The 18070-nt window shown below is 35.0% G+C and overlaps 1 protein-coding gene across 2 annotated transcripts in view; it reads left to right on the top strand.

Moving 5' to 3' along the window:
* Mms22l (MMS22 like, DNA repair protein) overlaps window positions 1-18070 on the top strand; it is a 134627-nt gene that overhangs the window by 87560 nt on the left and 28997 nt on the right. For both annotated transcript variants that reach the window (XM_003467436.4, XM_063233270.1), the window contains exons 15-18: window positions 7819-8009; window positions 12226-12376; window positions 15461-15612; window positions 16372-16514. In XM_003467436.4, the coding sequence (XP_003467484.1) occupies window positions 7819-8009; window positions 12226-12376; window positions 15461-15612; window positions 16372-16514 (637 nt within the window). The remainder of the gene's footprint in view (window positions 1-7818; window positions 8010-12225; window positions 12377-15460; window positions 15613-16371; window positions 16515-18070) is intronic.

The following is an 18070-nucleotide window of genomic DNA, read 5'->3' as shown; positions in this document are numbered from 1 at the left end:
GTACATTTTACTAATAATGCAAACTTGCTTATTTTGGGCTGCCAACCTCACTTTTTTTTTTTTTTTTTTTTTAGATGAAAATGTAACATAGCACTCAAGCATGAGAGAAAGAGAATAGTGTGATGACTAGTTTTCTATATTTATGTATGTTCAAGTCACACATGAATATATTCATTAAATTAAGTGTTTTCTTAAAGTATATAAATAGGTTTGTTTTGATTGATGATTTTCAACCTTTAGGAATTGTCTACTGGGGGCTCTAAGTTTTTGGATGGTCTGGCCGTCCACTGACCTCAACCTTGTGAATATTCTAGTTAATATTTTCTATCATTTGCCTTTAATGTTCACTCTCCAGAAATACCAAATTGTTTGTGATTGCTTTCTTATACTATGTAGTTTAATGTCACTATGCTTTATTCATAGAATATGAGCTTCTCAAAATTATTTCTGCTTTTCAATTAGCTAATACAACTTTCATAATGAAAATAGTGTCTCCTCCACGAATCCTTCATTGACCTCCAGTTCATTTTTTTGTGCATTCCAATACTTTTGTGTTTACCTTTGTCTCAGTCCTTAACTGTATATTCTGAGAATGAGACCTTTATTTGATACTATCTAATAAAGTGCCTCATGTAAAATAACACTGACATGTTCATTATAATGATCTGAACTAGTGAGCAGAGTTGAGTATGAATGTGCCCTTTTACTCTTAAGTTCAGATTGCCAAAAAGGCTTTTGATGTTGTTACTTGAATTTCCTGTATTCAAATCAAATTACACTGTATCTTTCTTAACTTTTAGTTCCATTTCCTTAAAACATGGCATAATCCAGGCTGTTCTATCTTCTTCCTTACAAAATGCCAAATAATTACTGTTGGTCTGCTTTTCCTTCATAAAGTAGCTCATACTGCCTGTTAGTTCTTACCTAGATGTCCACAGAAGCTTTCCTCACTGGTGTCCATTTGTCTGGTAAATTTTCCCCCATTACCAGATTAATTTTTTCCTGAAGTACTGTTTTATGATATCATTCTTTAATTCAGAACCACACATTTGATTCCTTACTACTTTTAGAATAATATCAGGATCTGGGTTTCCAGTTTTCTTGTCTAATACTAGAGATACAAGTTTGTATCTCTAGTATTAGATACAAGTTTGTATCTCTAGTATTAGACAAGAAATGGCATTAGCTTAGTGAAGAAATCATTTGACTGAATAAATGGGGACTCATGTCTGTTTGTTTTATTGTATTATAAAGAAACTTCCCATTTTAGTCAGAATGATGACTTTCTTTTAATCCTCCAAACACCTTGCTTTTTTAAATGTTCCTTTTCAATATGTAATTTACTTTATTTTATACTTAAACGTGTAATTTACATTATTTTATACTTCTGCTTTTGTGGCTTACTGTCCGCTTTGACTTTACACGAAGTCCTACAAAACCTTAATGCTCTGGAACCGGTTACCTTTTCACATTCATCTGTTGTTCCTCGGTCACCCAGTGCGCCTTAGCCATTCAGTCTCCTGCTCTTTGTCACTGAGCCTGTGAAACTGTACCAACCTTGGCACTTCTGCACTTGCTTTTCTCCGAAATGTTCCTCATATTTATATATATGACTGTCTGCCTTTTTTAGATCTTTGCCGATAGTGCCTTCTCGAGAGATGTTTCCTCATCGTCTTAGCGGCGGTATTAGCCCCTGTCATTCAGCATACAAGCTCAGGGAGGTCAGAAGCTTCCTCTCTTCTGTTTACTTTGGTCCCTACTGCATAATACATAATACTTACTGGGTTAGAGAGTAAGTGATAGATTTTGTATACCTTTTTGTATGTTTACTTTCCTCCTTTTTACCCGTTTTTTATCTGCCCTTCCCTTTTATGATCTTTCTTCTCATTATTTGTAAAAACAAACCTTTAGTTTGTTTTAACAGGTACAGAATAGAAGACAGGTTCTCAGCCTTCCTCCAGTAGAGAATTATGTACAGTCTTATTCCTTAATGTGATTCATAGGCTACTAGTTGCAAGACGATTTTCTTATTTGGTGTAATAATAAAACAGGACATTTTTAATAAGTGAAATAATTATTGATCAGAAAATTAATTATTACATATATTTTTATAATATGTTTGGTCTTTATTAACGAATTTTAATCCTTCATGCATTGTTACTGTTTACATTTTATAAATGAGAAAAGCCAGGTATGTGGGCTAAAAGCATCTGTGAATATGAATTCTCAGACTCCTTTACCACACCTGCTGAGTGAGAATTTTAAAACAAATGGTGTACTCAGGCCCTGTATCGCCTGCTTTTCCATTAATGTAACAAGTACCTGAGATAATAAATAAAAGGAAAAGTTTTGTTTTGGTAGAGTTTTGGAGGTTTCATGTTCAGTTGGTCTCAATGCTGTAGGCAAAGCAGCATATCATGGCAGGAGCAAAACTACCCACTTCATGGCCAAAAAGTGAAAAAAGAAGAAAAGAGGGGCTGGGATCGTGCTGTTTCCTTTAAAGGGATGCCCCTGATGACCTAGGGACCTCTTCTCAGGCCCCATCTCTTACAAGGTCTGTTACCTCCCCCTAGCACCTTGCTGGAGACCAAGCCTTTACAGCATAGACCTTTTTTATGGGAATCCTCCAAACTATAGATCTGAACACTGAACATTCAGAAACAGGTTTAGTGATCTAGATATTGCTACTTTTAGAAAGCTCTGCAGATGGTTGCGATAATGTATGTCTACGTGGGAGGGTGGAGGTTAAGGTGAAATTGGCAGGTGAATACGAGAAATCAAGGTAAGAAATAACAGGCAGACAGGAATATCTTGAGAAGTCAGACTTAAGAGCAGACAGATGAAGGAATCAGGAAACAGCGAAAACAGGAGACTGGTAGATAACTGAGTGTGTAGAGGTGTGGGTTTAATAATGGGCTTATAAACATTTTCAGGACATTATTTCATGTGGTTTCATAGTAACATTGTTAGGCGGGTATAGCAATAGCTGTTCTTATTCACTCTTGAGAAACTAGAATTTAAGAGATGCCTTTTTTCAAAGTCATACAACTTTATATTAGCAGGTCCTTTTTTTCCAAGGTCACATAGCTCAGGGTTGCTTTGCTAATATCCAGCTGTGTTACCCAACATTCCTTTAGTCTTATTTTTAAGAATAATTGTTTTAACTCATAGAATGAAAAATAAGGCTTATAAAACACTTTGCATGGAGTTAGTCTCATTAGATACCAATAAATGAGAAATGTTGCTATTGTTTCAGAGCTACAATTTGAATAATATGACATCCTGCATTTATTTCCTATTGTATTTCAAATTTTACAGTATGAAGTGTGCTAGTTACTTGTGTATTTCCACAGGTGTGTTATTTCCAAAATGTTTTTAACCCATGTAAAATCTATCTTTACTCACAACAAATGCTGAATGTTAGGGAAGTTTATATCTTTTTTGTTTTATCTTTTAAAAGTTCATGACCAGAAATCACATTTTACCTTTTGAGTAATTAATCTACTTTCATACCTTTGTACTGCTTGTTGAAAACAAAAAAGCAGATAATAGTTCATAAAATACAGCATCTAGAATTGTACTATATTTCTTACAGTATTTCATTTTTATATTTTCTTTTGCTTAGATACTTACAGTAGGGATGGAACATCTTTTAATATTTGCGTTTTTATAAATGGCCTTCAGTAGATGTGCAGTGGTTACATCTAATATGATGAATTTATTTTTCAGTGATCTTTTTTGGTTAGTTCTCTGGTTCAAATAAGCTGATTATGTGTGACTGCTGGAGTCTTTTTAACCATTTGGCTACAGTGCAGAAATGTGATTCTTCTCTCAACTCTTATTATGGTACAGCCTGGATATTTCCTGCATTTGTCCCTGTGGCTTATGAATAGACAAATTATTGTAAAGCTTTTTTTATGTTGACATAGCAAATCGTTTTTCTTATCCAGTGTAATACAGCTTGAATATTCAAACAAACAACAGAAAATATTGTGCATATTCCAAGGGTATACAGCTTCTTTTCAGATTCAAAGCACTCAATGAGTGTACATTTCTGAAATAAATTTGGTTTAGAGCCAGTCTTATATTTAATAGGAACTTATGCTCTACTTTGAAAGATATAAAGGTGTTACCTTTAAATCTTTGCCTAGTGATTTGTTCATTTGTTGGGTCCTTGTAGTTTTTAATCTACATATTCAGAACTCTGAATAATATCCCTGCAGTAACTGGCTGTACTCACTAGTACTTGCAACATTTTGTTCTGAGAATCAAAGGTGGTCCTTTCTCAATTCTACATTGAATTCATTTTTCCTGGTGTCTCCTAGAGTTTTCCCATTATATAATTCTGGTATCGCCTGTGGCTTTTTAAAAAAGCAAGCTACTAGCAGCTCCTTTTCTTAAGCTTTCTGAAATTGCTTCAACCCAAGTAAAGAGAAAAGAAAGTTTATCAATGCTTAATCCTTTAAAACTAATATGAATCTTGGTGTTTAAGAAAGGGCATGGGCTACAGAGTGAGATTTAGGTTTGAGTTATGGATCATTCCTCCTTAACTATGTGACTGTTGAGCAGGTTTTTTAACATTCAAAGTACGAGTTTTCCTCTATACAGAGTATTAATGAGTCATCTCATAAAGTTCTGATTTTTTTATTTAACTGATACATAAAAACAAAAATTTTACTAATTATATAACAATGTTTTGATAAAATGTACACATTGTGTCATGTAGATCTATCTTAAATGTTTCTTATTGTGAAAACTTTCAGAATAATGTTTCTAGCATTTAAAAATGTACAATTGTTATCCATACTAGTCCTGCTGTACGTTTGTACACCATGACTTCTTACTCCTAACCATAGCTATATTCGTTTGATCATTGTCCCCAAACTTTCCTGTCTTCCACTCTTTCTAGCCTCTGGTAATCAACCTAACATTATTCTGCCTCAACTAAAATGAAATCAACTGTTTGATATTTTGCATATAAGAAACATAATACTTGTCTTTCTGTGCCTGGCTTGTGTCTCTTAACATGGTGATGTCCAGTTTCATTCTTTTTATGGCTGAATAGTATTTCATTGTGTGTATGCACCACATTTTCTTTATCCATTCATCAGTTGATGGGTGCTTAGGAGGTTTATATTTCTTGGCTATTATGTGTAGTGGTGCAGTGAACATGAGAATGTAATTGTATCTGATGTGTTTATTTCATTTCCTTTGGCAATGAGATAGAGAGATATTTTGTGATTTATCATTTGAGGAAACTCCAAACTGTTTCTCATAATAGCTGTACTAATTTATATTCTCAAAAACGGTATTTAAGGGTTCTCTTTTCTCCATATACTAATACTTGTTATCTCTAGTCTTTTTTTTTTTTTTAATAGACATTCTCATTAGGATGGAGTGATATCTCATTGTGGTTTTGACTTGCATTTCCTAACATTGATAGCATGTTTTTGTATACTGGCTGTCATTTGTGTTTTTTGTTTTGAGAAATATCTGTTGGAATCTGTTGCCCATTTTTAATTGGTTTGCTTTTACTTGTTTTACTGTTGAGTTTTTTGAGTTCTTTATATATTTTGGATATTAAACCCTTGTTTTGATGTCTAGTTTACAAAAACTACTTTCTCCCGTTCTAATGGTACTTCACAATGATGTTTGTTTCCTTTGTTGTGCAAAATCTTTTTAGTTTGATATAATCCCATTTTCCTATTTTACTTCTGTTTCCCATCTTCCTGTGTTCCTATGTTCCTGTGCTCTGTTATGTAGAAGTTCCTGGTTCATTTCAATACCGTGAAGTATTTCCTCTGTTTCTTTTAGTAATTTTAAATCTTACATATAAGATTTCTTTGTGTGTGTGGTGTTTTTTTGTACCAGGGATCAAACTCATGACCTTGTGCTTGCCAAGCAGGCACTTATGTCACCGAGCTAATCTCCAGGCTTTACATATAAGTTTTTAATCCATTATGAGTTGATTTTTGTTAGTACTGAGAACTAGGGATCTGATTTTTAATTTAAAAAATTTCTGTGTTCTAGAGGATGATTATAAATGGTACTCCTTTCTAGGAAATAGGTTTTAGTGATTGAAATGGATTATTTATTTATTTATTATTTATTTATTTACTTTGAAGCCAGTACATTTTGAAAAATCTCTCAAGGTAGTAAAAATGGTGACATTCTACTTGGATCTCAGTGTAGAGGAATCTACCATGCCTCTAATGATGTAGGCAGTTGAATGAATTCCCAAGTAAGTTTTTGTAGTTTATTTTTTTTATTAAAATCTAACGGCTCTGAATGGTCTCTAGCCACTAATTCAAGTTGGAAACATTTCACGCAGCTTTTTACACAAAGAATACATAGCATATACTTGGTCTGCCCTCAGGATTGCTTGCTATCTACTCTTTCTCCAAGCATTTTTATATTGTTTTCAACAGTTCAAGTAAAAATAAGTAGTGACACACAATTATGCATAATTCTAATATAACAGGGCATAAGATCCTAATGTTATATGATTTATACTTAAGTTTACTCCCTTGTATGTAGTTCTATGACATTTTTAAGATGTGGTCTTAAAACCAGTTTGATTATTTTTTTTAATTACTTTAGGTACATACACTAGTTTAATGCACTGTCCTTTTCTCCTATTTATTTATTGATTTATTTTGAGATAGGCTTTCATTGTGTATTTCATGCTAGTCTTGAACTCACTATGTAGCCTTTGCTGGCCTCAAACTCACAGTGATCCATCTGCCTCAGCCTCCAGAGTGTTGGGATTATAAGCATGCACCACCATCCCCAGTTAAGATAAACTGTTCTAAAACATCATGAATACTTTTGGTATTAATACAATGTTTCTTTTTTTTTGAAGTTTTGATTGGTTTTCTTAATGGCATTTCTGTCAAAGGAAGTTTTCTACTTTATTTACATTGGTTTTCTCTTACTGTTCTCTATATAATTAAAGAAGGCAAATGGAATGATGACATTCATGCAGTTAAGTCTACTCTCAGTTGACTGGTAGTGATAGAAACAGGAATAACAGCATTGTTATACATTTAATACAGGTGATTAATTGCTTAGGTGCATAGTGTAAATGCTTTCTCATGCAGATCAATAAGGAAATCTTAGTATTGTACTTTGGTAATTTCAATTCTCTTCTTAAGACATAAAGATGTCTAGATTCACATCTTCATTAAGCAAGAATAGAGATTAGATGATGATTTGATATTTAAGGCTGTATTGAGTTGTGTTATATTTAATGAAGGGTAGCTTTTTATTGTTTATTTTTTTTCTACTGTGAAAATGACTGATTTGGGGGGTCAAAGGTACTAAAACTGTAATACAACACAGTTTTTAATACAAACAGAAGGGCTCTGTTTTTATTAAACATTTTTGTTACATTTAAAGTTCCACATATAAGTCAGATGAACTTACTTTCCTCCTAATGTATCTGTGTCCTACAGCCCTCGATAGAAAATGCTTTAAAATTTTGTTTTCATGTCTAGATTATAAGTAAAATCACTTGTCATACATGAGTTGCAAAATGCAGACCTTCATTCTGAAGCTGCCTGATTCTCATTTGGATCTGACATATTAAAAAGCATATAATTAATGGTTGACATTAGTAATTAACATTAACTTTATGGTGCTTAATATGCCATCATTCATCCATCACATAACCAGAAATGCATTATGTCTTGACATAAAGGTTTTAATTATATAAAATGGTCCTTCAGTTTTCATATGATATAAATGAAAAAGCTAAAAACGTATTTTAAAAGATTTCTGTAATCTTTGGATATTAGCTGTATTTTCATTTCTTTATAGGAGCTTTCATCAACAATCGAGTCAAGAGCTTCAAAAGAAGGTAGACCTAGCTGTGCAGTCCTCATTATTGGCTAAAGAGCGCCACCTTGCTGCAGTTGTCAGTGCACTTTGGAGACACTTCTTTTCGTTTTTGAAAAGTCAGAGAATAGCAGAGATTGTGCCTGTCTCACAACTTGCAGATGCTGCTGCAGGTCAGCATTAAGTGTTCTTTTGCTAATTCCTTTTTCTTTTTGCAGGATGTTTGTCAGTATTTTCCTCCATTTTCTGCATAAAAAGACTTCTGCTTTATAACAGGATAATAAACATTTTCACAGCCAGAAAGATAAAGTGAATTAATTTTATTTGGAAAGAAATTGTAACTTTTGATTATGTGTAGTTCAAGTAGTTTATTTTCAGATTTTACAGGCACCTATCTAGATGTGAAATACTTTCATCACCAAGAGTCTGAGATCAGAATGGCATTGATATATAGAATGTTGTTCTTATTTCTGCCAGATTCTGTTTTAGAATAATTTCTACTTAATTTGATTATTGTCCTAAGGTCATGTGCTTAAGATTTAGGACACTCTAACTCCTGTGAAATTATAGGCAAGATTTTGAATACATGTGCTTATATGTAGTTTTCTGAAGAAATATTCAAAGGAATATTTTGCCCAAAATAGGTCAGGAAGTAGTGGAATCAGTATGGATATAGCATGTATTGAAGGAAAGATTAACAATTTTATGTATTTTAAAAATCTATCTAAGCAGATATTCATGTTACCCTGGTATGAATGAGGAAAGCTGAGTCTAACAATGATAGACTATAAAAGAGTAAATACTATAAATGTAGGCAAGTCTAGAATTCTGGTAGCACTTAATATTTTTAAGACTCTATGATGACAGACTGAAGCATTGTGACAGGACAGTGGTTTCTACCTACTGTAATATCTGTGAAAGTAAGCATTAATATTCAGTAAGTTGAAGCAAAACAGTCATTAATAGCCAGCATGACTTACCTCTCTCATATTCATCATCCCATCTGCCAATCCGTCAACCACAAAATATTGCATCATTTTACAAAGTAAAACGCATAGGTTTTGGAATGATTTGAAATAAAGAGTTGGTAGTTTAGGAGAGAATGTTTTCCTTCACTTAAATCAAAGACATCGAATACCTGTTTTTATAAGACTTAGGTATGTACCAATGAAATAAGCAGAAAAAGGCTACCTATTGTTACAAAGATGATAGACTGTTGAAGGAGTGGACCAAAAGTGAATAAATTTTAAATTTATAATATTTGAGGTAGTGCTAATTCTGTGGAAAGAAATGAAAGTACAGAAGGGGATAGGGATGGCGAAAACATTTAATTTTAAATATAGTGGTCAGAAGGCCCACATAAATAACATTTGAACAAAAACCTAGAAGAGGTGAGAGGTCATGCTAGCAGAAGACCACGGGCAAGAGCATGTCTGGTGTGTTTGAAAACCATAAGGAAGCAGAAAAGGCTCGTGTGGAATAAGAAAGGGCAAGAGAAGTCAGAGACGTGACTGAGAAGCAGTGGAGAGCAGTCTGTATTCTGCCTTGCAAAGGGACATAAAATTCTTCCTTTGGGGCTGAAAGCAGAAACTGTTGCTAAGTTTTCAGATATATTTTGGGCTGGTTAGTTACAGTGAATGAGAGGGCAAGTGAGAAGTGGGGAGCCTAGTTATGGAAATATTGCGGCAACCATGAAATAAGTATCTTGGGCTCAGGTGGTTGCAGTAGAGCTGCTGAGAAGTAGTCAAGATTTTCCATCTAAAAGTAAAGTGTTTTGAAGGTAGAGCTGACAGAATTTGCCAAATAGGTAAGGTAAGGTAAAGCAGTTAATTATGGGAGCCAAGAGTACCTAGCCACTTGGTGAGACAGAGAAGACTGCGGCAAGAGCACATTTTATGAGGAGGCTAATTTGTGTATTTGGATTCTTTTTAGATTTCAAGTATAATCTCAATAGATATGTTAAGCAGGAGCCTGAATACTAAGTCTAGGGTTCAGAGAAGAGGTCTAAGCTGGAGATGTATATTGAGGAACTGTCCTTGGGTGTGTATGTAGTCTTTAAAGTCATGAACCTGGATAGAATCACCATTAGCACAAATACAGATTAAAAGACATGCTTGAGGACTGTCTGTGCTGTATTTTTATGTTGAGATTTGTAAGATAAGGAGAGAAGAAAGGAGTATTGGTAAGAAAGAAAGAAAAAAACACAAAAGTTAAGAACGTGTGGTGACCTGGAAATCAAGAAGGGTATATGATCAGCAACACAGATGCTGCTGATCCGAGATGAGGCCTGGGAACTGGTTGTTGGATTTAAGAAGAAGAGCATCACTGGTGACCTTGAAGAGCAGTTTTGGGGTAGTAGAGAATTCGCGGGATGATGGAAGATGATTCAAGAGAATATGTGAAAAGGATTGCAGCCAACAAATATTAGTAAATCTTCTTTAATGTCACTCTATAAGAAAAATAGCCAGAAAAAGAAGTAGAGTCCGAGAGAAGGGTTTGTTTTTTATTTTAAATAATGTGGGAGAAATTTCAGCATATTTATAATGATTGATGAAAATGTTCTGTGGTGAAGCAAAATTTGATGATGTGAGAAAGTTACTTTAGTGTTTTCTGAAAGACAAGATGGGATCCCGTAGAGGACGAGGCCTCAGATCACGGTAGTGGCAGAAGAGATGACCGAGTGAACGGGCCGCAGGCTGCTGGGTAAATACGCTGCAGCTTGTGGGAGTTTTTGTTCTTCTCATTTCCTCATAAAACAGTGCAGCTAAGGGGGTGGTTGGGGTGAGGGGTGGCTGTAAAGTGCTATCTAAAGTTGTTAACTGAACATGAAGAAGGGGAGGATGTGCCAGCAGTTGATGAAGAAAGGCTGTATGCAGTAGTCTCCTTGGAGAATGGACTAAGGAATGTACTATCAATGGTGGCCAGTTTTAATGGGCTATTTGAAGTTTGTACTCATAAATGTGACTATTCACATTTTTGTTCTCCATCATTTGGTGCAAGTGGGGAAAAAGCCAAGAATTAGAATTAAATAAGTGAAAGTACAGTGAATCAAGAAAAGAGCAAAAGGGCTGGGAATATAGCTCAGCAGCACAGCCCCTGCTTGGCAAGCACAAGGTCCTGAGTTCGATTTCCAGCGCGCGTGCCCCCCCGGCCCCCACAACAAAAGGAGCAAGGGAATTGGTGGTTTACACCATAAGCATAGTAATGGACTGCCTAAACAGACACAGGAAGGCATAAGGGAAAATATGTAGGATCTGTAGGTTGTAGGTCCTGATGAAATCAAAGACTTGCTGAGTGGGGCAAAGCAAACATCATCAAAAAATGGGGCAAGGGCCAGAGATACAGCTCAATGGCACAGCACCTGCCTGGCAAACACAAAGTCCTGAGTGCGAGTCCCAATGCCCCCCACCCCAAAAGTGGGCTACATAAAAGTCACTGTAGAGGGATTTTATTAGTAATGTCAGGGTTACTGGGTAGCACCATCGTGGGAGGGAGTGGATAAAGCAGAATGGAAGATCAGAGTCATTGGAAAAGAGGATTCCTAAGAAATCTAGAGTTAATCTGCTAAAAGAAAAGTCACAGGGGCTTATGACAGGCTTGCTTTGGAAGAGAATAACAGTGAGCTCAGTCTATAAAGACAAGGAAAGAGGTGAAGTAGGAGACTAGTGAGGGCAACAAGCAGAGATCACTGCTGGTGAAATTAATGGTAAACATGGGATGCAAGGCTGGGAATTTCAGAGGGAGAAGGAAGGAACGGTGTTCTAGAGCAGCAGTCTATGTGTCAGTGGTATGAGAGGGGGAGAGTAAATCACAACTGAGAAAGCTGCACGGGAGGCAGTACTTTAAAAATGACTGATTGAGAAGCCTACGTCAACACAGTATATATTGAGTGGTTGGGTTCCTGGGAATCACAAAATAAAGTGTATAAAGAATAGTAGTTCCTAACCTGAGCTCAGAAGGAAGCAGGGTATCCCTGACTGCAGGAGAGCATGTCCAGTGCCTACGGTGAGAGTGCGTGTCTTACCTGTGGTGAGTAGCAACTAAATTAACTTAATTGGAGAAGTGTAGGTGCTGGAGCTATTTTTAAAAGATCTTCGAATTAGGACAGCACGTTAGCAGAAACTTTAGGCTCTATTTGAAGGAGCCATTATAGATACAAGCTGACAGTATGAGATAGATGCTTCTCTATACCATTTCTTGGAAAATAAGATGGTGTTAACAGAAATTTCTTAAGATAGTATGGATTTAATTCAGTTTTAACTTTTTATTTGTTCTGTATTTCTAAACATGACATTTTGTAACTTGGTATTTTTATCACTATTGATATAATTTTGGGAAGATAATTTTGAAATTTTTTCTTACCATAGTTTTCTCTCATTTTAAATCTAGATTTTACTTTGCTAGCAGTGGACATGCCAAGCACGGCCCCTTCAGATCTTCAGCCTCAACCAGTTATATCAATAATTCAGCTTTTTGGTTGGGATGATATCATCTGGCCCCAAGTTGCAGCAAGATATTTAAATCATGTACTACAAAATAGGTATGTGCCTTTATTTCAGAGCTACACAATAACATAAATCCTGATAGATCTGTACCCTGAGAAGGTTAAGAATTTTTGTAAGCGAAGACTGATCATTAACATATACGTGCTCTCACTTTGGCAGTTTTTTTACTTTCAGATTATCTTTTGACTGTAGTCATAGGAAAGCTAACTTGTGCTTTGTAACTTCTTTTGTTTTTGTTTTTTGGTTAATCTGCTTTCAAAACTGTTTTTATAAGACCTCTGTTACTGTGATCATAACATGACTTTGCTACACTTGCCATTGTGAACGTCTTGATATAACATCATACCTTGGTATTCTACTGCTTTGAAACTACCCAAATTTGGTGTTTGACACATTTTGACATAAAAGTTCTGTCCTGATACGTGTTTGATTGGTATTCCATGCGCAAACAGAACTTGTCCATTGCCTTGTGACTCACTACACTTTCCAGCTGTCTCAGTTACTTTTCTCTTTGCTGAGACAAAATACTTGACACCCAAAGTTTCAAGGAGGAAAAGTTTATTTAGCTCACAGTTTGTATAGGTTATCATCCATAGTCAGCTGGCTTTAAGGCTTGGTAGAGTAGCATCACAGAGGAAAACCATCCAGGCCAAAGCAGGGCAAGCAGAAGGGAGCTGGCAGTAAAGTAGCCACCAGCGAGCGAGAAGCAGCCACCCTGGTCTTCTCTTTGTCCTTTACATTTTACCCAGGTGAGTGGCACCCTCTACAAAGGCTCCACCTACGACCACGTGAGGCTTTTGGAAAGACATCTAAACATAAGCCATAACAGCAGCCGAAACCATCCAGGAATCCTTGTTTTTGTACTTGTGTACCCCAGAACCAATGGCCAGTGGCCAAGGTACAATTACAGTTACAGTAGAAGTTGTGGAGTCATTATTGGGTAGCTTGGATCTTAACAGAGGTTCACCAACTAAATGTTTCCAGGTTCTGAGCTGCTGCCATCTCAAGTTAGATTCTAGATTCTTCTCACCTCAAACAAATGGATGAAATGAGAAAAAAAAAGAAACTGAAAATTTATTTGACAAATTAAAGTGAAGAGGGCAGAAATTGGCTCTGCAGAGTGAGATTGAGCCAAGTGAAGCGAAAAAGATGGAGAAGTAAAAATAAAAGTACATGCTGCATCGGGAAACGCAGCGCGGGCCGTCATGGGGAGTTACGGTGATGAGGCTGTCTGGGCCACCTTTCCTCTTAGGCTGTCCGCATCTCAAGGAAAGCCGGTGCTGGCATCCCGCCTCAGACTGATGTCCCGTCTAGGGTGTCCTGAAAACTGGCCCCAGCTGAATGGAACCACATGCAGGGCTTTGAGAACTGTTGTGTGCATGTGCCTGGGTCTTCGTAATGAACAGGGCACGCCTGCTTCCTCAGCCAGCTTTGCCATGCCGCAGCCTCCTGTCCTAGAGTGATCAGGAGACTTAAACACGAACGTCAGAATGAGGGGAAAGGAGATAACCATGCAGACCTCAGAGGCCCCTGTAGTTCTTGCCTAAGTGCCAGTCAGTGAAAATGAAGAGGTGAAGTTAGTAAGGTAATTCTTTTTTTAAGAGGTTCATTAACCACGGTCATTAAGCATGTACTGTCTTGTTGGACTTTTAATTGTAAAATAAGGGAATTAAAAATTTCAATAAAATTTATTTCTAGATCCCTTCTAGCTTGAGAATTCTGCAGTAATAATGAACATTTATATTAGCTATAAACATGTTGCAATTTGAAATAATTTTTATTTTTAAAATAATATTGGTTTATTAATAATAGTTGAAGAAACTGAACCAAAAAGTATTAAATAACTTGGGGGAAGTTATATAGGTAAAAAATAACCCATCTCTAGTCTTCTATATTATGTACTCATAAAAGACAAACTTCTGTTTTGGATATTTCAAAGCATTTTTAGAGGTGTGATATATGTAGATATACATAGTTAGTATAGGTTTGTGGTGCGTGATAAATGTATTTGTTGTGGGGAATTGCTATGTACATTTACCAAATCTTGGTCCTTTTCACTTCCTTTTCTCCTGTCCTTCTTTGTACTTCCCCATCTTTAAAGTACCTTCCCATTTCTACAGTCTACCTCCCTGTTTCTTACCATTCCTCTTTTATTTTGATCTTTAAGTTGTTTATACTTTGGGTTTCTGATATAAGAGCAAACTATGACATTTAGCCTTGTATGCCTGATTTATCTCACTTAGCACTATAGTCTCAAAATGTATCAGTTTTCCCACAAATGACTCAAATGTATCTTTTATGTTAGAGTAGTACTCCGTTGCATATACATTCCACATTTTCTTTATCCACTTATCTGTTGATGGACGTAGAGGCTATTTCCAAGATTCAGATATCATGAGGTGTTCAGTTACAAATACAGGTGATTTATACCTATTTTTTTTAAATTTACGTGTACTTTATTGTTAGGTTAAAATCATCCCTGTCCTCTTTTCCCTTTTTTAGAAAGTAAGTTTAGCTAGGTCATTGGCTTCATAGAAAAAAGTTGTTCCTCAGATTTCTGGAAGAGATTATTTTGGAATACTGTGTGAGGTAATCTTTGTTGCACGCAGATTGCAGAAGCAGAAGAGGAGGGCATGGGGATGGGATTGATCAGGAATGCAAGAAGAAATATATTCTGTCTTTAATGTTTTTTGTGAAATGGTCATGACTCCTTCTCTGTTCAGTTACTCCGAGAGCCACTGGTTTGTTTTAGTTCCCACCTCCTTCATTTTATGCCACCTAGCTGGTTATAAGCCCCAGCTTTTCTCATATTTCATTGGTGGTGTTTCTTTGACATTTCCTGTGGCATTAGTCTATAAGTATGCTATCAATGGAATAAGGAAAGTTAAAAGTTAGGATATTGCAAAAGAAAACAAGAGCATTTTAAGTTCTTTTTTGTATAAATCTATAGTACTCATTTTCAGCAGTGCATGCCCTTCATTAATGTAATCTTCTAAAAATAAGTGAGGTAGAAGGGTTTGTGAGAGATGTTAAAATTTGTTTCTTTACTTAATTTTTCTTTCAAGGAATATATTGCCATTTTAGTTTTTACTTTAACACTCATCAACTTGTTTTCACAGCACATTATGTGAAACACTTTGTCATTCAAGCAATGTATCTTTTCAATCCTCAACTATAAGATCATGGATCCGGTGTGTTTTGCAAATGTATATAAAAAACCTCTCTGGTCCAGATGAATTGCTCATTGATATAAATCCTGAACAGGCAGTTGGTAAGTAAGTAGTACAAACTTTCTTTTCATTGGAGAATGGGAGGTTGATAATCTGTTGAAAGCTTTTTGCTTTCTGGATTATTTATTATGTAAATTAAAGAAACAATTATGAATATAAATAAAATTTATTTCCTTTTGTACCCTACTTCTTTTTCTTGATATGTTGTTACTACATGTGACAAATTTTCTCTTCTATAAAGATAAAAGAACTTCTTTCCTTGGAAGCCAGAAGAAAAACTTGCTCCTCGGGTGACAATTGATTTTTTAAAAAAAAATTGTACAAAAAAGTGGAAATCTAAATAACGAAATATCATGTAAATACCCTAAAATGAGAATACCTAATTATGAATGATTTTCTCTCATTTTTAGTAGATATTTTACCTGACTTATGCCGTATTACTAGTCATTGAGTGATACTTTTAAAAAATACTCTATACAGTTCTGTCTTCTGTAGTATATCTTTTCTTAAAACTGTTGTACATAGCCATTTATAAATTTGACAAAGTCTGGCCTAAAAAATGCTCTAAATTTTCTTTGTTCCTTGTTACATCTGTTGACTTTACATGAATAACTTTAGAGCTATGATGTTCCTAAGTGAGAGCGACTTACTTCAGTCCTTAATTTTGTGGCAATTTGAATTTTAAAGGAGAGGATATCCTAAATGAGGAATGCTACATTGTTTGCATATATTACATACAATGTATATAAAATGTTACTATATAAGTTTATCTAAGAGACACCAATGTATTATTTTAACAGAAAAAGACTACATGGAACAGTTGACTGAACTGACAAGGTTAATATTTAAACTCTCAGAAGTAAAGAATATTTTCTCAAAGGCTCAAGTTGAATGTTTACCTACCCCAGAAGATCCTAAAAAAGCACTGATTCATTTCCTTGAGGTATTTTTCATTTATTAATTGTCCAGATTAGTTATAATTACTTTTCAGAAAATAAATTGTTTTAAATTGGATTATATTATTGCTCACCTGTTATTCTGAAATTCTGAAAGAAAAGTATGAATCTAAAGTATATTACAAAATATTCTTACAAACAGCAGAAAGTTTATATTTAGTGCAGAATAATAAAATTAAAAAGTACTACATAAGGGCTGGGGATTTAACTCAGAGGTAGAAGCGTCTGCCTGGCAAGTGCAAGGTCATGAGTTTGAGCCCCAGAACCAAAAAAAAAAAAAAGAAAAAGCCTTACCCAAAGTCAATCAAAACTGTGAGAATATTGTATTGCTGAAATTTTAGATAAGCATGTTCTTCAGGTACTTGGGGATTAGATTTATACATATAGGGTCCATAATAGTTCTATAACCATTCTGTGCCATGCATGGTAATCATACATACCAACTACTGCATATATAGTTTGATTGGAACTTTAAAATCTAGTCCGTCTGTTTTGTTTTATCTTTTTTTGTTTCTCCATAATAAATAATTTCACTCAAAATTTCATTTTTAATTATTAACTCAAAAGAAATATACTTTGTGTAATAGTATTTGTTTTTTAAGCCCAGTCAAATTCTTAATATTTTTGGATAGTTCCTTTGTAAGATATCTACAGTAAAATTTGGTTTATTTTTCTACAGAATAGTCTGTATTAAATACACTGAAAATAAATATACATAATAAGCTCTTTTCATAAGCATTAAGTCTTCCATTGGTTTCCATTTTATGTACATACATAAAAAACAATTAGAGATGTCCTCTAAACCCTAACAGTATTTAATAAAAGAATTTGCAGGTATAAAGCACACATTTCTGTTGAACACTTTAATTGTTCACTGACTCCAAGTCTCCGTCAAAAACTTACAATGTACTGAGAGCTGTTCTAGATCAGAAAAGGAGGTAGAAGTCCAGCTTTCCATTGGTGGTTTTCAGTCTTCCCTATTTTAATCCAGACTAAGTTAAGTTTTCTTTTTTCACTAAATAGAAGTTCAAGGGACTATCCATTACACAGCCAAATTTCTTTTTATCACAAAACAGACAACAGCTCCCTTCCTAATACCACCACCATTGTGCCCCTAAAAACTAGATCACATTATGTAGGATTGTAAAAGATTTTAAATATCAGCTATGTTGCAGAACTTTTACTTGTCAGAGAATACAAGTCATATGCTAAAGTTAAAACAATAATACAAGGCATTACATGCAGAGTACTAATTTGTTGATAGATCACTTTGTAGGTAAAGAATGTTTAGAATTTATCTCATGAAGATTTTTAAATGAATATGATTTGCTCAAATGCCTTTTAATGAAAATTAATAATTTTTTTTATAAGCCAGTCAAATTTAGCAGTGGGGGGTGGTATACCAACTTTAGTGACACTAATGTTAATAAGTTCTGATAACCCACTGCCATCGGACCAGCCGAAAATTAATAATATTAATGTAAAAGTATTAGGTTCAGAAAACATTCAGACTGAGTGATGGTAGGATTTCCAGACAGATATG

This window comes from Cavia porcellus, unplaced genomic scaffold (assembly GCF_034190915.1).
Source record: "Cavia porcellus strain 051 isolate PalLab524CR breed Dunkin Hartley unplaced genomic scaffold, mCavPor4.1 scaffold_22, whole genome shotgun sequence".
In the NCBI taxonomy this organism is placed as follows: domain Eukaryota; kingdom Metazoa; phylum Chordata; class Mammalia; order Rodentia; family Caviidae; genus Cavia; species Cavia porcellus.
Note: the sequence above shows the minus strand (reverse complement) of the source record. Positions and strands in the feature narration are given on the sequence as shown.